Genomic DNA, 20,383 nt, shown 5'->3' with positions numbered 1-20,383 from the left:
TGGTGGTCCAGTGGTAAAGAATTCGCCTTACAATGCAGGGGATGCAGGTTCCATCCCTGGTCAGGGAACTAAAACCCCACATGCCGCGGGGCTACTAAGCCCGTGTGCCACAACTGCTGAGCTTGCCCGCCTCAACTAGAGCCCACGTGCTCTGGAACCCACGCACCATAGCTACAGAGTCTGCGCGTCACAACTAGAGAGAGAAAATCTGCACACCACAACGAAAGATTCCACATGCCTCAATGAAAATCCCATGTGCCACAACTAAGACCCAACGCAGCCAAAAATAAATAAATAATATATAAATCTTAAAAAAAAAATCAAGCACCCCACAGATGCTTAAATTGCTATAGTGACAATTTCCCCTTTCAGAAAATAGTGAAGATTGCTACTGTGTTTTTAAGTCAACCAACAGGCAAGAACTAGCTGTATATCAAAAGCAATAGGAAAAAGGTGACCATACTTCTTAGAATTAAAAATAGTTTTAAAAGAAGAGAAAAATTGGACCTACTTAATTATATACTCCAGACTGACTGAAAACTACTTTCTTAGAGTTTAGGGGGAAAAAAAGGCACAATCCCAAAAAGGAAGCTCCAGAAAGTAAAACCATTTCAAGGGGATGAGAGGAAATTCTAACAATACAACATGAGATATTCATTCATTCATTCTCAAAAACATCTATTGATCACCAGAAATTGTGCCAGATGTTAGTAAGACACAGCAATATGCAAAATAAACATGAACCCTGCCCTCCTGATCTTCTTTTAAATCTAACTGAAAAATATTTCTTAAATCTGGTCAATTCTCTCCATTCCCCTCCATGCTTCAAATCAGACTATTAAGCAATCACATCTATTGAAAGGTCTTGCAATATGATCTCCCTGCCACTGGTTTCTTCCCAGCCCCAGTTTCAAAATTATGTTCCTAAAACCAAATTTGTGTCATACCCTACCTAAAAACAATACTGGATTTCATTGCTTTCAGCACACAATTCTAATTTCATGAAGATAAAGGCCATTCACAATCTAATCCCAGCCCACTTCCCTAGCCTCATCTCCTATGATACTTTAAAATCCATCTTCTCCTCATTGCCCCCCCTCCACGAAACTTACCCTCCTGCCATCATTACCTCTGATTCCCAGCCACATTAGACCTTTGAAGAAACCATTGGGGCTGCACAGAGAATTAGCTAATGAAATCTGATTTTAAGCAGACACGCAAAAGAACAGAAGGTATGACACAGAACAGTCTTCTCTTCCCCACCAGAGATACTTTTAAAGCAGTCTGTACTTGCTCTAATTTCTTACTTCTCAAGCTCACTACTCTATTGAAACTGCTCTCACTAATGACCTTTGAATATCTTTTTGTTTTCTCTAGTTATTAACACAGCTAACCAGAACTTCTTAAAACTTTCTCTTCCCTTGGCTTCTCATACACCATTCTGTCAGTGAGGCCTCCTTCTCTACTACTCACCTTTTCCAACATCCACTGCAGGGTTCCATCTTTGGAACTGTTTTGGTCACACAACACCCAAAATCTCGAATGTAAATGCTATAGGAGTCAGGTAGATAATATCATGTTAATACATAAGAAGAGGTGATGGGGAATGTGGCAAACTAGAAGGTGCGTGCACCTAAAGAAGAAAGGCACTGTTCAATGCCAACTATTCTGTCAGGCCTTTTCATTTTCTTTTCTCAAGAAGAGTCTGGAATATAGATTTTTATGAAGAATTTTCATATTTGTAAATATAAACAGACTGCAAATAATTCAAAATTTTAAGAAATAAACCTGGAGTCCTTATTCACTATCAGGCCACCAATCTGAAACATCTACTACACTTCCTCCTGAGTGAGCTCATCTTCTTAAACGATTTTCAGTTACTAGATAATAACTCCCTAAACATTTATCTCAGCATCTCTTTGGACCCTAGGCAAGTGTTACCAGAAGCTTGCTAGATATCTCTGTCTGACAAACCTATACATGTACACTCTACTTCAGAATCACTAATCACAGCATCATCTCCTTGGCTGTCATAGCTAGAAAACTTGTCACTACCCTAGACATAACACGTCTCCAACTTCCACACCAAATCAGTCCCCAAATCCTGTTAACTCCAACTCAGAAACAGCTCTTAAATCTCATCAGTTCCTTCTATTCTCCTGTCTAGAATGTCTGCTCCTACTTCTCTTTCCTTCCAACCCTCACATTTATTCATCTGATAAATCCCTAGCCATTTTCATCACCTAGCTAAAATATAATTGTCTTTGTATAGCTTTTCCCAACTCTCCCTGAACTCTATCAAAATCTTTTCCATTGGCTTCAGTCCTCCATTAGCAATTCTCTCTCTTTTCTATATAAGCACCTAATTTATATTGACATTTCTAAGGATAAGAGCCATGATTTCATCTTAAAATCCATAGCATTTGATACACAGTAAATGCACAAAAGATACTTACTTAAAGAGCATATATGTAGGGCTTCCCTGGTGGCGTAGTGATTAAGAATCTGTCTGCCAATGCAGGAGACACGGGTTCGAGCTCTGGTCTGGGAAGACCCCACGTGCCGCGGAGCAACTAAGCCAGTGCGCCACAGCTACTGAGCCTGCACGCCACAACTACTGAAGGCTGCGTGTCTAGAGCCCACGCTGTGCAACAAGAAAAGCCACCGCAATGAGAAGCCCGTGCACCACAACAAAGAGTAGCCCCTGCTCGCCGCAACTAGAGAAAGCCCGCACGCAGCAATGAAGACCCAACGCAGCCATAAATAAATAAATAAATATTTTTTTAAAAAAGAGCACATATGCATTTTATGTTGTAAACTGTTAGACTTGTAATGAAAGGCTAAAGCCCAAGTGAGTTAAAGATGAGAATAAACGTTAGGACAATAAAAGCATTTTTTTGGTCATGTTCCAAATAAGAATAATAAAGGAGAATTGGTTCTTGGAACAGATGGAGTAATATTACAACAAAAGAAAAAATACAGAAGTACTCAACTTCTATAACATCTGGGCTCACAGAAATAACCTTCTACAGAGCAGCTCTGTGCTCTCTTACTCTCTCTTGCCTTTCTTAAACATGAATTTTCGTCTTAAGCATGTATGTTCTATTTTTCCAGTCTGAATATTATTTTCCTTAATAGTTACAAGTATATTAGGGGTTGAGCTCTAAAATTCCTTCCTATGACCATCTAACTATTCTCAGCAATCTTTGATGTGCCAGAATACATCATATAGTCAAATGCTGCTTTTATTTTTAAGTGTAGAAAAAAGGTTGGTTGTCAAGTTCTCTATCAAATTATACGACCTTGTCTAGGAAATTACACAGAATCCTAGAAAGCATTTATTTGAATAGTTTATTAAACAGATGGTTTGTGAGCTCTTGAAATAGTGATCACAGGAAATCAGTTTAGATTTACTAAGATCACACCATGTCACACTAATCTCATTAATCCATTCACATGACTAGTCCCACAAATAAAGTCATCTGTATCTTAGCTAAACCTAGGACAGTCTCTCATGACAAACTTGGAATCACAGTAGAAAAAGATGGGCAGGGGACTTCCCTGGTGATCCAGTGGTTAAGACTCTGCACTCCCAATGCAGGCGGCCGGGGTTCAATCCCTGGTCAGGGAACTAGATCCAGCATGCCGCAACTAAGAGCCCTCAGGCGGCAACAAAGACCCGGCGTGCTGCAAGTAAGACCTGGCTCAGCCAAATAGATAAATAAATGTTAAAGAAAAAGAAAGAAAAGAAAAGGATGGGCAAACTACAGCCCATAGGCCACAGTGAGCCTACTGCCCTTTATGTAAATAAAGTTTTACTAGAACACAGCCCACACTCATTGGTTTATGGCTTCCTTTCTGCTACAAAGGCAAAGATGAGTAGTTGTAAGAAAGACGTATAGCCTACAAAGCCTAAAATATTCAGCCACCCATCTGGTCCTTTACAGGTAAAGTTTGCTGAGCCCTGAATTAGACAAAGAGGTAAAACAGTAGCTGACGAAAAGGCCATAGTGAAAAAAAGTGGTCATTTATTAACCTGGAAGGATGCCTCTAATAACATATGTGAGAAGTCTCATCTCTTAAACTTTCCCAATATTTTTAACAAATAATTCCAACTAAAACAAACTAAGTTTCTCAGACTGGCATATATTACAAAAAGCTGGTATGATATCTACAATGATGAGTGACAAAATTCAATTTTTATAATATCTTGATATGCTAGAGCATAGTCTCAGTAACATTACGAAGTTTTATAGAGAAAAACTTGAGTTCAAATTTAGATGAAAAAAATATCAACAGCACAAGCTGTAAGAAATCAAAGATATAAGAGTATCTCATGTGGAAAGTCCCAGGGAGCTGAAACATCTGCAAATTCATTAAGCAAACAGAGTGATACGTGTGCCCAAAAAAGTTAATGCTAAAATTATAAAAGAACAGCATATAGAATAAAGGAGGTGAGCCTTTCATTGTACTCTGTGTTGGTCAGACCAAATCTAGACTGTTGTCTTTAGTTTTAGAAATCAGTGTAAGAGCAACGCAATAATGAGATCTGAAAATCATGTCACAAAAAGATTGGATTTCAAAGTCTCAAAAGGTAAAAATTTAGTACATGGAAAAAAGCTTTAAATAACAGAATGACTTATTCTGAAAAACAGTTTGGTCTTATCTAATGTAGTCCAGAAGAGAGATTAGAATTAGTGAATTAAAGTTAATAGGAAATTCAGATGCAAACTATTGTACATAGTATGGATAAACAACAAGGTCATACTGTATAGCACAGGGAACTATTGATATATTCAATATCCTGTGATAAACCTGTGTGGATTGGTCTCTTGTAATTCTGAGACTGTGTAATTGTTTAGAATTTAACTGCTTTCACCTTTAAAAAGAGTCATGGAAAAGGTAACTGACTCAGATACGGAATAAAGTCTCTCCTTCCCACAGTCCCTCAATAATCCTGTCCAAGGCCACTGTTTGAGGGCAGGGGGAGGGGAGGAATAGGGCAAATAAGGTAGGAATCCCTACACGAGGGTGTGAGGAAAAGCTGAGGGGGCCTGCCTCAGCGTGCTAGCTCCTGAGAGGAGTAGGGAGGGTGTTTACTGGGGGCGGGGGCTCACAACCTGGCACAAGACGTTAGAGATCATTCGGAGTAAAGAGACTATCCATATGATAGGACAGCTTGATTCACGGTGCTGGAGCCCTAGTGGATAAGAAGGGTATTTGCAGGGGAAGGTGGACCAGCAGCAGCAGTGGTGCAACATGGGATTGTCAGAACTTGAGTGGAGTATGGAGAATGTATACAGAGAAGAAGGGTTTCTATGCCAAAATACGGTGCCTACACCAGCGGGGGGAGAGAGGCCTGCTGGGAGACTGGTCACATACAGAAGGATTGATCAAATAAATAAATATATTAAGAAAAACAGGAGCCAGGTTATCTCACTATCAGATAAGGGAGTTACAAGTGTAAAAAGGGGAGGCTAAAATGAATCCAGTGGTGTTGAATGTGGATTGAAGAGATCTGTGAACTTATATAAAGACAGATGAGAAATATAGATGTGTATGTATATATGTATATACACACAAACACACACACACACACACTCCCTAATTCTGCCCTCTAAGAGACCAGAGCAGTGACACTCCAATATCAATGAGCTCATCTAGCACAAAGATCTTGGTTTCTAAATACCATTCTCACTAAAAGGAACCAGGATTTTTTAGAAACCAACTAATTCCAGGCTTGAGCAGCAGGTAAAGAACAAGTTGAACCTGGAGCATCTTGTGTCAAAAGAACGTGTTCAAAGAATGATAGGGACAGAGAAGCCAAACTGAAGGAGTTCCCATTGGCCAAATCTGAGACAATCTGAATATTAAATAATGAAGTGACAGGTTATGTTCCACTGAATAAGAATCAATGAGTCCATATTAAAATAAACAAAATAAATAAATTTATTTTTGTGATGAGGAACAAGATATTTACATAGCCTTAAAATATTCCACAAAATATTTATTAATTACAAAAGGGAAAGGAGTCCTTTAAAGTAGAGAAGCCTAGAGGATGAACCCTTAATCAAGTGATCAAAGTGACTATCACTAGTAATGGGATACAGTGAAATTGTATGTCATGTAAGAAAATGCAATGAGAAGAACTCCTATGATATTCCTGCCACAGATCCATAACCTAAATCTTATCAAGAGAAAACATCAGAAAAATTAAAGGAAGGGGCATTTTAAACATTAACAGGTATAATCCTTAAAAACGTCACTGTCATAAAAGTTAAGGAAGAATGAAGAACTGTTCCAGAATGAACAAGGAGAAAAAAGATGCATGACTACTAGACACAGCACATGATTCTGAACTGGATCATTTTGCTCTAAAGGACATCACCGGGACAAGTGGCAAAACTTGAACGGGGTCTAAGGATTACATAATATAATGTATCCACATTCATTTCCTGGATTTTGATTGTCATACCGTGGTTATGCAGGAAAATGTTTTTGTTTGTAGGACACACTAAACTATGTTGGCAACCTACTCTCAAGGGGTTTAGGGTACAGGGGAGTATTTTTATTGAACATACAACTTTTCTAAAAGTTTGAGCTAGAAACAAAGTTAACAAAACCATGTAATCACTTTTTTCATTTTTTCAGAAGTCAAAATAGAAATAACAAGGAATTTCTACTACGAAATTTAAGTGAAAAATCATTTTTGGGACTACAGCATAGTACAATCACTCTCAATCATAACTGCACATCAGAATCACCTGTGATAGTTTCAAAAATTTTGAGAATTCTGAGGCTTAGAAGCCCATCCCAGGCCAAGTAAATCAGCTCTGGGGGTGAGTATCAGTATTCTCTACAAGCTTTCTGGTAATTCTGATGTGCAAAGTGGAGAACCACTGGCATGTGCCAGGTCCTGGGGTAATTCACCCTTAGAGGTCTAGTTCAGGTATCTTCTCTATGAAATGTTCCTGGTCCCCCCTATGCCACAGTTACTCACTTTCTCCACCACCTTTGATTTATTTGTATAATAGTTTTAATTACATTGTGCTGCCATTATTTGGTTATAATACTTTTATTTCCCACTAAAATAAACTCCTTCTAACACAGGGATTGCTGATTTGTTCACTGTTGTATTTTCAATGCTCAGGACAGTGACACACATAAGAGGTACTCAAAAATGTTGATTTAAAAAGTAAGAAAAAAAGGAGGGAAAGTGGGAAGGGAAGAAAAGGAGGAGAGAGGAAAATAAAGAAATGACTCAATTTCTTTCCTCAGTAGCTTACAGCCAGGAAGAAAGAAGATAAGTAACAAAAAATTATCAAAAGGAAGTAACTCTGGCATGGCAAAGTCTTCTCTCTACCTGTGCCCCAATGACCCATGCTGTGAAATCAAAGCATGTTTTTCAAAATTACTTCTTAAATGTATCTGAATATTCTGTATTTATTCTCCTTCTTAAAATACAAAACTCAAACTACTTTTCTTAAACTGGTTTGAGGCTTTGGATGCTTTTTCCTGTAGGTAAAAAATTCGTGCTGGAAAAAAAGAGATTCTCATCCTGTCACATGCTAAAAAACCTGAAAATATCATTGTTAGTCTGTAAAGCCACCATTTTTCTGTCTTCCAACACCAGTAACTATAAAAATCACTAATATAATCATGTATTAAAAAACTCAAAAAAAAAAAAAAAAAAAAAAATATATATATATATATATATAAAACAGAGGTATAAGTGACATATAGTCTCTGTCATTCAGGTTAAGTTTAAATACCTTTTAACACTTACCTTATCTGCACACATTGACACTTTAATGTCCTGTTGGGATATTTCATAATGTCGGATATTAAAAACATAATTACCAGCCAATTTCAAAATATCAGCTGAGATATACTCTAGTACAGCCACAATATATAGGGACACATGGTAGTCCACTTTGTACCCTAAAACTTCCTGTGGAAAAAATAAACAATTTAATTCCAAAAAATGGCAGCACTGTCAAGTAGCAGTTAAGCACTTAAAAATTTTATTTAACATTCTTGCTTATAAAGAACTTTCTATAAACCAAATATCTAAACTCAAAGGTACCACAGGATATATAATGAGCTGTTGGCTCAGTATCAGGGTTTCTTTTTCTCTCTCTCTTTTTTTAAGAGACATGTAATCTAACAAATCTGCCTTTAGTATCAAACAAGGAGAGATGATTGATTCTAAGACAGAAATCTTGGACTGGACTTCCCTGAAAACCTCTTGATACATTATCTGAAACCCATCTGACAAGTATCTGCTATCTTCAAGGATCCTGCTTTAATTAATATCCCCAAATTACAATGGTTTCTACTAAGGGGAGGATGTGTGTATGTGTGTGTGTTGGGTGGGGGGAGGGGGAGTCTTGAAATTGCTACCAAATAGTATTCAAATCCATGTATACCAATTATTTTCTATAGACTAAGTAATATTCCCTAGACAACTTTTCTAATGTATAGAAAAACATTTGTGATAAATACAGATTTAAAAACAGTTCTGAACTCACAGGAGCTTTTGCATTATATATTTTATTAATCAACAAAAAGTTGGAAGTCAATCAGGGGTAGCAATCATTAGAATATGCCACAAAGATGCATTATTTCTTATCATTAACCTTTAATAGTATTTGAAAAGCAATATGATTTCATCAAAGCATACTTCTTTTTGTTTTTTATACATATTAAGAAACATATATATGCATGTATGTGTATAAATAAGTGTACACACACTCAAGTGCACATACACAATAAGACCATGCTATATAAATACACAAATACTGTATAAAGTATTATTTGTTAAAAGTAACCTCCCCAATGCTTTTTTGTGTCTGTTTTTTGTTTGTTTGTTCTACCTTCAATGAAGGATGGATTTTGTCCACAGGCAGTAAGAGAGGATTTCTTCGTTTTCGTTTCTCTATGGCAGACTGTGCATCAGCAATAGCCCATTTATCAATTGGATGAGGAAAGGTCTTTTGAACTCGTTCCTGTTCAGATCACAGCAGAACTACTGTTAACAGAAGTGCTCATAAACAGAAAATTCATACAAAATTAAACTTTATCATCATCCATAACACCAGCAGTTAATAGTAACATAGCATATTCTGATTCCTGCAATAAATGAAATTTTTTTGTTTAAAAAAAAAAGATCAACATGCTATCAAGATTCTTCCACATAATTCCCATGGGTGAGGAAAAAGGTGAAGTTTAAACAGAAAGCTTTAAGTGTAAGCATAATTAAGATAAAATGGAAAAAGGAAAAAGTAATAATATTAGGGGAGATTAAAGCAAACATAAAATACTCTATCAGTGATTTTAAGGTCAAGGTTTCTAGGTTTAAAACTGTTTACCTAGCAGAAGTTAACTCATTATTAATAATTACTATGCAGTCTCTCTCCTGCTAATCTCAGAGCTTTATAGAGAAGAATTTTAAAAGAAGAAATATCATGTACCTCTTAAAGGATCAAATGTGTGGCAGAGCTCACAATGGTTTCAAGAAATATATCTCTTGGCAAAAACAATCCAAGCCTTTTACGTTACTATTTTGTTCATCTAATCTTAAATGTAACCAGTAATTGGCATGAATAATGAGAAGTAATGATAACTGAATGAAACTCCAATTTAGCAGGATTTCCTATTTTTAAAATTATATTCTCAGCTTCTAACATATTTAGCTTCTGAAAAGTATACTTTTAATATATTTACTTATGTCCAATTCTTACAGCAGAGAACAGGGAAACAAATGCTTTAATTCCGAGAGTCCCTGAAAATCTTAATAGATCTATTACTCCAAATTAAGATTATCCCTACACTGGAAGTTGTTGCCTTGTTAAAGAAACAATCTTCAAAAGAAAGGTGATATAAAGAGTATAATGCCAAAGTAACTTTTAAAAGCAATACTGATGGATATTTCTAAAAATCTAGAAATACTCCCATGTAACTGAGCCAAAACAAATATTTCAGCACTGAATTACACACGATCTTTTAGAGGTATATATATGTATATATATATATTTTTTTAATCAATGAGTAAAATGTTTATTCTATACTAGTCCTTTATTGAGGTAATATTTATATGCAGTAAAATGTACAGATCTTAAGTGTACCATTGAATGAGTTTTGAAAAATGCTTACATCTGTGTAACCATCACCCTAATCAAGATTACAGAAAATTTCTATCATCTTAATCTCACCCTTCATAGGCAGCCACCATCCTGATTTCTATCACCATTACTTTTAGCTATTTCTGATTTTTATGTAACTGGAATCATATAATACATACTCTCTGGGGTATGTCTCATTTTGCTCTACATGATATCTGTGGACTGTAGCTATGTTACTGCGTATATCAATAGCGCATTCTTTCATTTTACAATACTACTAAGTAGTATTCCATTTTATGAATCTATCACAATTTGTTTTCCCATTCTCTTATAGATGGAAACTTTAGTTGTTTCTAATTTTTGCCTATTATGAATAAAACTGCTTGGATATTCATGTATAAGTCTCTTTGTGAAGATATATTTCCATTTCTCTAGGGTTAAATACCCAGGGGTAAAATTGCTGGGTCATAGGCTAGATATATATTTAACTATAACAAACTGCAAAACAATTTTCCAAAATACTTTTGCCGTTTTATACTCCCACTAGGAATGAGTTCTAGTTGCTCTACATCTCATCAATATTCCATGTTATCAGTCTTTAATTTTATCCCTTTTAGTGGGTGTGAAATAGTATCTCATCATAGTTTTAATCTCTATTTCCCTGATGAATTATGAGCTTGAGTACCTTTTCATATGCTTATTGGCCATAAGTATATCTTCTTTTATGAAGTATCTGTTCAAGATTTTTGCCCACTTGGGTGAGCAGGGTATCTTTTTATTACTGACTTGTAGGAGTTTTTGTTTGTTTGTTTGTTTGAACATATTCTGGATACAAGCCTTACAAATACAAGCCTTACCTTACAATCCCTTTGTAAGGAATACATATTGAAACATTTCCTCCTAGTCTGTGACTTATACCTTTTGTATTTTCACATCAATTTTATTCTTTGATATTTACAGTGTTTTGAGTGCTCTGCAAAAAAACATTTGTTTAACACCAGCTTATAAAGATATTCTCGCGCATTTTCTTCTAGAAACTTTACAGTTTCAGCATTTATGTTTAAGACTATGATATATCTTGAACTAATTTTTGTGTGAGATAGGTTTCAAGGGTTTTTCCCACCATAAATTTATCCAGTTGTTTTAGCACTTTTTTTGCTGAAAAACTTCCCTTTCAGAATGAACTGACCATATATCCCCCATTATGATTTCAATGGTTTTACCTTCCATAATAATTTAGAATGATATAGATTTAGATATAAAAATTAATTTGTACAGTGGTTCAATGACTTTTTGAAATAACAAAATAATTTTTACCTCCACATCTTGAACAGTCCTTGGTTGGGCCATGCATAATTTATTAAGCAGCTGAAAAATCAGTTCTTCAATATAATAGAGAGACTCTTCATTAGCTGAGAGATTGGGATGTACTTGCTCCTGAACCTTTAAAGAAAAAAGTTCTCAATTTAAGTACAGGCAAAATGATATTTATTAAACAAAAGTCAGAGAATCTTATATATAATTTATAGTATTTTACCAGAATGGTTACTCAAATACAGATATAAAACAAAAAATGAAGAAAAACTGTATTTGTTGGTCTCTGTAAACTTTTCTTGACTCAGAGTAGTGGTTCTTAATCTTTTCTAGACTCTGAAAATCAGCTGAAAGCCACTGGCCCCTCATCCTTACCACCAAAAAAGCATATGCACATAAAATATTCTACACAATTTCAAAGGAAGCATGGATACCCTGAAGTTAATTACTAAACCTACTATGTACCAAGATCCCAATCAGGGAAGATATCAATCACTCTCACAAAAGTCGTGAGGCTGCTAAATTTCTGTGGTAAGAGGAGAGGCAGCCATCTGTGATAACTTACGTGATAACCTGTACATGGTTTGGGTTTTGCCCTTCCTGTGACAATTATAATCCTAATGGCTTCTCTCCCCTTTGAGTAGAGCTACTGCAGTGCCTCAGTGGCTTGCCTACATGCGTCAGTGGATTACATGTGACAGTGAAGCCCAGATGCTGGGGGTGGGGTGGAGGAAGCTGTCGGCTGCCTGTAGGCCAGTGGTGGAGCTGCAGGCACAATCTGCCCTGTCCCTCCTTCCCCACAGAGGTCGGGCAGAGGTGCCCTGCTCCAAGCTGCATTTTCCCTTCCCCAGAAACAATGCCATTCTTGCTCCCATTCCTATACATCCCCCTCTGGCTCAGGTGAAAGCCATGCCACTCTGTTTACAGAAAAAAAGTTCAGATGCTTTTGGCCACTGGTCTTGAATCTGCCCTCTCTTTCCAGTGATGAGATCCCACTCCAGAGGCATTTTCTGAGAAAGGTGGTTGGGGCTGGTAGCTATCACTGAAAAGTGACGCCAGTGCTATACCGCCTAAGCGAGTCAGATGCTGCTCTGCAGGCTGGGCATGGTATCAACCAACCCCACTCTCCCAGGTAGGCAAGGCGCAGGACCCTCTTCACTTGGCCTGCCGACTCCATTACAAAACTGTTTTCCTACAGTTCAAAAGCAAGCCACCCCCACCCCTTGTCCTGGTCCAAAGGGCAGAGCATTTTAGTGAGGTCTACTTTGTACATCTCTAGCAACAGTTAAGTCCCTGACATTGGGGCCAAATTCTTATTGTGAGACATACATATCCATCCGGCCTTCCCCAAATGTTCCTCCCAAATCTACTTTTGCTTCAGATCTGGGCCGGGTACCAAATAGAAGACTTTTTGATCATCAGCTACTGCTTGAAGCCTGTTTTCTACAAGGACTCCAAAGGCTGAAGTCTCCCAGGGCACAACATGAGGACAAATTTCTCATCAGATAAATGTGGCCTCAAGGAGCTTTCCTTTGTTAGTGTCTTCCTCAGACCATGTTTTCCCATTATATTCCTCTGACTCCCTTTTCAGTCAACAGGTGAAGTTCTCCCAGCCCACAGAGGCAGTAACATCATCTTTTCCATCTCCTCCTCTCCTCTGGCTATCTTGGGAAGCAAAATATTATTTTTTAGCCCAGGCTTCACAGCCACTCTTCGTGGGCAGCCCCCATCTGGACTCCAGACCCTGGCCTAGGTGAAGTCAGAGGCTTTCTGACAGATTTCTGAATGGATATTACAGGGATGGAAGGGCTCCCCAACCTGCTGTAGGGAATAGCCTGAGAAGACATGTGTTTGGAATCTTAATATTTTGGCACATGGCTATGTCCATTTTAAGATCTCTGGTGGGTCTGAGATATTTAGGTGTGGGTTAAAGGGACAAGGAGTCTTTTTCTTAGCTAAAGTTTTCAAATACTGTTTTGAACAGTGACAGCTACTCTTTATTGCCAGCCCTTCTGGGCATCTCACCGCCACACCATCTTCTCTAATGTTAACAGGATCTCTGGTCTTAGAAGCCTGCCTTCAGTTCCAAGCTATCCCAAGTAACTGACTGGCCTTGGTATTGGCTGCAACCTTCTGTTAGAACCACTCAGGTTCCACCCTCACCTGGCCAGCCTGGTTACTTGGGCCAGTAGGTGCAAGTGACCCTTCCAAGGAACAGGTGTTGATGACTTCAGCATTCAGGGACCCTTTGTGTTCCCCCTTACCTAGAACCCTTAGACTACTCCTTCTATTCTCTTCTCCCTGGAAGCCTCTTTCCAAGAGCCCTATTTTTTAGAGCTGAACTGCACAGATTATAGCTGCTATCATACTTAGTCAAGGAAGAGAGAAAGAAGGCCCTCAGGCACGAACTTTCAACTTCTCTCAAGCCAAACCAGTTTAAAATGAAAACTCTAGCAGAAGGAACTGGATTTCCATTTTCTTATGTCTACCTGTCTTCCCCTATACTCTAAAGTTACCTGTTTCTAGCAAAATAGAAGGGAAGGAGATGCATGCCTAGCAATACTTCCCCCCTCCTCCCCCATGCCCTTCTTTGAAGGCCTCAGCTCGGCTGTTCAGGCCACATCTCTCCTCCCCAAGCTCTTCTCGCTCAGCTTGGTGTCCAGCATCCTGAATATTCCTCAGCAGATTCATCTTGTGGGCTCAGATTCTGGGCTCTCAGTTGAAGGCAAGGAGCCAGATCCTCCGGCTCCCTGCAGGCACCGCAGGGACACTTAGTGAGAGGAGGCTGGCTGGGGGCCTAGGAATGTATGTGCCTGTCTGTCTCCCTGGCAGGCTGGTGAAGGGTGCAAGCCTCAGCGCACTGAACCACAGGAAAGGCTCACAACTAGTAGCACTATCTTCCAGGTAGGACTATCCTGGAAATAAGTGCGTGTGAGACGGAGAAATTGCTCAGAGTAGGTTTTTTCCACAGCTGTTGTAGGACTGCACATTTTAGACCAATCTTGTCCAGTATTTTTCCTGTCTTAACTTTTGTACTTTTTTGTTAAGCCAACAAGTCAAGAATTTGGCCCTACGGGGATCCATGTGGTAGGCAATAGCTGCTCTTTGGCCAAGGCCTTCATAAAGGATTCGTTCATCCCATTGTCTGTTCCCTAGCCTTCCCTAGGTGAAGACCATGGGGAGGGAAGAATTTTGAGGTCAGTACAAACCAAGTAGGTCTGTAAATTAAAGCTGTTAGTTTTCCTCTGGGAGGGCATTTTGCATCAGGCCTGGGCTATGTGAAGAATCAAACCTGGCTGTGAGTTAGGACAGGCACCATTTGGGCTTCCCTGGTGGTGCAGTGGTTAGGAATCCGCCTGCCAATGCAGGGGACACGGGTTCGAGCCCTGGTCAGGGAAGACCCCACATGCTGTGGAGCAACTAAGCCTGTGCACCACAACTACTGAGCCTGCACTCTAGAGCCTACAAGCCACAGAGCCCACGTGCCACAACTACTGAAACCCACGTGCCTAGAGCCCGTGTTCCACAACGAGAAGCCCCTGCAATGAGAAGTACGCGCACTTGCAACGAAGAGTAGCCCCTACTCACCGCAACTAGAGAAAGCTGCGCACAGCAATGAAGAACCAAAGCAGCCAAAAATAAATTAAAAACAATAAAAAGAATAGGCACCATTAAATTTGGGGCCCAGAACACTGGGAGAAAGGATTGTGTAGTATGTCATAAAGGTCTTCAGTGCGTCTGGGCCCACCTCATTACTCTGGGCCAGCCTGACTGCCGATGTCCACATTAGCACACACCTGAACCCCTCTGCTGAACTCTAGCCCGGCTCCCCTATGTAGGTCAGATGTTTGGCCTCTGGGTTTGGGAAGAGAAAACTGCCATGCTGAGAACCCTCAGGCCCTAGAGTTGGGTATTGGCTCTTTTAGCCAGCTTTTGTGGGAACTGTCTTTGATTGAACCACTAAAGAAGCAAAGGGGGTATGTATGAGGTTCCAGCTACCCAAGACAGACCAGATATCCCTCAAAAACAGCTTGGATTCCTAGCTACAGACTCTACGAAAGTGAATCAAACCTTTTTCCTCACATTTTTCTTTCCAAATTTATTTGCTTTTAAGAACTATAAACTTCTGGCTCTTGTTTTTCTTGTTCTCGGGGCCCCTGGGTAGACAGACACAGCTTGATGATTTCAGAGCAGATATAGGCCAAGAAATCAAGGCATTGAGTGCTGAGTCCAGACAAATGATACTTATATACACATCCAAAGTTGAAGAGAAAATGTGTTTCTTTAGGTTTCAAACACTGTAATAGATATAAAGCAAAAATAAAAACCTGCTGCAAAGTTAATAAATAAATAAAACAAACCTACTAGAAGTCTATGAACACTAGGTCATGAACCCTAGCAACAGAGGTATCCCTGAATAATCATACTGCTTTACACGTTACAGAGGTGCTCTATGAAGTAGGTGCTAGTCAGATTTCTTTTACAATGGTATATGCTGCTTTCCGTTAACACACAGCTGTGCTGAGCCTCTTTTGTTGTTAAATTTCTTTTTTTTTTTTTTTTGGCCTCACCACATAGCATGCGGAATCCTAGCACCCCACCAGGGATCAAACGTGCACCCCCTGCAGTGGAAGCACGGAGTCTTAACCACTGGGCTGCCAGGGAAGTCCCTGTTGTTAAATTTCTTAAAATTAGAATCTACTAATCTGTCCTAAAAAATAATCCAGTCAAACTGAATATGAGGAAAAAGAAAAATAGTGCCTAGCGTTATAGTAGGTGTCATGTAAATATCTGCTGAAAGAATGATTAAGAGAAAAGTATTGCTCTAATGCATGGTATTAGGAGGATATCAATGCCACTGACATAATAAGAAAAAAATTTAAAAAGTCTCATAGTTATTTTGGAAAACTGATGTGGTAGTTAAAAATCTTCCCACAAAGAAAACAACATTAAGTTGACCACTTCATCTAAATTCTCAAAATTTAGCATAAAATTGTTCATTATAGCCTCTTGCATTTTTAAGTTCATAGAAACTTCAGTGAATTCTTTTCTTTCATTAATATCAGTTATTTGTGTGTCCATTCTTTTCTTGATCAGTCTCTCTGGGGTTTATCAACTTTATTAATCTTTTCAAGAACCAACTTTTGGCTTTGTTGATGCTCTCCATTTTATGTTTGTTTTATATTTCATTTATATGTTTCATCTTCATTTTTTCTTGTGCTATCTATTCTTTTTTTCTGACTTCTTGGGATGGATACTTATTTTCAACCTTTCTTCTTTTGCAATATGTATATTTTGTCTAAGAACTACTTTTGTAAAAAACCCACAGATTTTTATATGGAATATTTTTGCAGTCATCCATTTTAAAATAACTTCTAATTTCCATTATGGTATCTTCTTTAACTTTTAGAATTTAAGTATACTTAAATACTTTAAGTATACGTCTTAATTTCTAAATACAGGGCTTTTTTTTTCACGTTATCTTTTTTATCAATTTCTAGAATAATCACATTGTGGTCAGAAAACATACTTTCTACGATTTCAATTTTTTTTGAAATATGTTAAGACTTGCTTTTATAGCTCACTGCATGGCCTTAGATGGCTTCACTGACAAACTCATCAAACATTCAAGGAAGAAATGCAACAATCTTAAGCAAAATTTCTTGAAAAAAAGTAAAAGAATAAGTAGACTTCTCAAGTTATTTTGAGGCTAGCCTTGATATAAAAACTCAAAAAGATGAAAAGTACAGCTCGTTTTCACTCATGAACATAGAAACAAAAGCCTAAATAAACTATTAGCTAACTTAATTCTGTAATATATTAAAAAAATTATACAACATGACCAAGCTGGATTTATCCTAGGAATGTTAAGTTGGCTTAATGTTGGAAAATCAAGCAAAGTAATTCACCATGTTAACAGATTAAATAAGAGAGAAAAATAACATGATCTTAAACAGATGTAGAAAAAGCACATAAAAGTTTGAATATTCATTCATAATCAAATCTCTTAATGAACTTCCTGAAATTGGTAAAAGATATCTACAAAAATCTACAAGAAACACCATAGTTAATGGTAAAACACTGAAAGCTTTCCTTCTGAGATTAGGAAAAAGGCAAAGATACTAGCTATTATGATTTCTATTCCACATTGTACTGGAGGTCCTGGTTAGTGAAGTACAGCAAGAAAAATGAAAGTATAAGAATCAGAAAAGAAGAAACAAATCTGCAGATGATTTGATTGCCCACTGTGATAGTTAATTTGATGTGTCAACTTCTGGGCCACTGGGTACCCAGATATTTGGTTAAATATTATTTCTGAGGGTGTCTCTGAGGGTGTTTGTGGATGAGATTAACATTTGAACTGGTAGACTGAGTAAAGCAGATTGCGCTACCCAGAGTGGGTGGACCTCATGCAATCCACTGAAGGCCTGAATAGAAGAAAAGGCTGGGTAAGAAAGAATTCTCTCTCTCTGCCTGACAGGTTTTTGGTCTTCTTTTGCTTTTGGACTAGAACTTGGACTAGAATTACACCATCAGTTCTCCTGGGTCTCCAGCTTACTGACTGCAGATCTGCACTTCTCTGCCTCTATAAGAGTGTGTGTGTGTGTGTATGTGTATTTCTGTTTCTCTAAAGATCCCAGACTAATACACCCATGAAGGAAAATAAAAATATGGTACACATAAATTATTTCAAATCATAAAAATAAAATGTTATTTCTGTGTAACAAAGTTAGAAAATAAAATTTTAAAATAATATCACTTACAATAGAATAAACATTATAACATTTATCTTGGAATAAATCTTAGATAAGAAGTACAAGACTCCTAGGGAGAAAAACCAGACTATGAGAAAAATTAAAGATCTAAATAAATGAAATAAAATACCATGTTCATGAATTATCAGACTTAATATTGTAAATATATCAATTCTCCTCTAACTGATCCATGGAATTAATAAAATCACAGTCAAAACCAAACAGTATGTTTGGTTAAAATTGAAAAGATAACTTCAAAACTTATATAGAAATACAAAATGCTAAGAAATCAGTCATATACTCTTAAAGAAATATAAGTGCTTGCTCCAATTATTATTGGAATTTATTACAAAGCTACAGTATTTAATAATGTGATACTGATAAAATGATAGACAAACAGATGAAAAGAACAGAGAGTACAGAAACAAGCCCACAGATATACAGACCCTTGATGTACAACAAAGGTGGCATTATGGGCAGGGGGAGGATTGTTGAGGGACACTGGGGCAAGTCGATGAATAGTGAACAACTGGATATCCATATGGAAAAGAATGAAATCAACTCCTATTCACACTCGATACAAAAATCAATTTTAGTTGATTTTAGACCTATTAAATAAATAGACCTAATAAAGTTCTGATAATATAAAACAAGATAATTATCTTCATGACCTCAGGACAGAAAAGGATTTACTAAACAGAACACAAAAATTACTACCCAGAGTGTGATAATGCCAAATGTTGTTGATTATGTAGAAAAATGGGAACGCTCACACACTGCCAATGGCGTGCAAAATGGCTCTATCACTTTGGAAAACTTTGCCATCAACTACTAAAGTTCAAGATAGGCATACCCTATGATCCAGTAATTGTACTACTCAATATTTTATATCCTTTAAAACTCTACAGTCCAGTACAGTAGACACTAGCCTCATGTGGCTACTGAGCACATGAAATGTAGTTCTACTGAACTGGAGATGGGCTATAAGAGTAAAATGTACGCCAGACATCAAAGATTTAGCACACACAAAAAATGTCAAATATCTCAATAATTTTTATGTTGACTATATGCTGAAATGATTAGATTTATTGGGTTAAATACGTTATTTAAAACAATTTCATCTGTGTCTTCTTATATATTTAATGTGGTTATGAGAAAAGTTTAAATTACATATGTGGTTAATATTATATTCCAATTGGACAGCACTGCTCTACAGCAATAAGCACAAACGTTTACCAGAAGACATGTACAAGAAGGCTCATAAAAAACATTATTGGTGGACTTCACTCGTGGTGCAGTGGTTAAGAAAGAATCCACCTGCCGGGCTTCCCTGGTGGCACAGTGGTTGAGAGTCTGCCTGCCAATGCCGCAATGAGAAGCCCGCACATCACAACAAAGAGTAGCCCCCGCTCGCCCCAACTAGAGAAAGCCTACAAATTGGAAGGAATTGAGAAGGAATAAAATTGGAAAAGAAGAAATAAAATCATCACTATTTGCTGATGACATGATACTATATATAGAAAATCCTAAAGATGCTACCAGAAAACTACTAGAAGTATTAAGTATGCTCAACATCACTAATTATTAGAGAAATGCAAATCAAAACTGCAATGAGGTATCACCTCATACTGGTCAGAATGGCCATTATCAAAAAAGCTAGAAACAATAAATGCTGGAAAGGGTGTGTTGAAAAGGGAACTCTCCTACACTGTTGGTGGGAATGTAAATTGATACAACCACTATGGAAAACAGTATGGAGGTTCCTTAAAAAACTAAAAATAGAACTACCATATGACCCAGCAATCCCACTACTGGGCATATACCCTGAGAAAACCATAATTCAAAAAGAGACATGCACCACAACGTTCACTGCAGCACTATTTACAATAGCCAGGACGTGGAAGCAACCTAAGTGTCCATCTACAGATGAATCGATAAAGAAGATGTGGCACATATATAAAATGTAATATTACTCAGCCATAAAAAGAAATGAAACTGAGGTATTTGTAGTGAGGTGGATGGACCTAGAGTCTGTCATACAGAGTGAAGTAAGTCAGAAAGAGAAAAACAAATACCGTATGCTGACATGTATATATGTAATCTTAAAAAAAGAAAATGGTACTGATGAACCTAGTTGCAGGGCAGGAATAAAGAGGCAGACATAGAGAACGGACTTGATGACATGGGGAG

At 37.6% G+C, this 20,383-nt stretch overlaps 1 protein-coding gene across 2 annotated transcripts in view; it reads right to left on the bottom strand.

Annotated features, from left to right (window-relative positions):
* SOS2 (SOS Ras/Rho guanine nucleotide exchange factor 2) overlaps positions 1 to 11,564 on the bottom strand; it is a 69,445-nt gene extending 57,881 nt beyond the window's left edge. For both annotated transcript variants that reach the window (XM_024732985.1, XM_024733067.1), the window contains exons 1-3: positions 11,442 to 11,564; positions 8,877 to 9,008; positions 7,787 to 7,951 (exon numbers count right to left, since the gene is read on the bottom strand). In XM_024732985.1, the coding sequence (XP_024588753.1) occupies positions 7,787 to 7,951; positions 8,877 to 9,008; positions 11,442 to 11,474 (330 nt within the window). In that variant the 5' untranslated portion in view covers positions 11,475 to 11,564. The remainder of the gene's footprint in view (positions 1 to 7,786; positions 7,952 to 8,876; positions 9,009 to 11,441) is intronic.
* Positions 11,565 to 20,383: the final 8,819 nt, after the last annotated feature.

The sequence above is a fragment of the Neophocaena asiaeorientalis genome, unplaced genomic scaffold, assembly GCF_003031525.2.
Source record: "Neophocaena asiaeorientalis asiaeorientalis breed wild unplaced genomic scaffold, Neophocaena_asiaeorientalis_V1.1 scaffold233, whole genome shotgun sequence".
Taxonomy (NCBI): domain Eukaryota; kingdom Metazoa; phylum Chordata; class Mammalia; order Artiodactyla; family Phocoenidae; genus Neophocaena; species Neophocaena asiaeorientalis.
The sequence above is the reverse complement of the archived record's forward strand: the minus strand, read 5'-3'. Positions and strand labels throughout refer to the sequence as shown.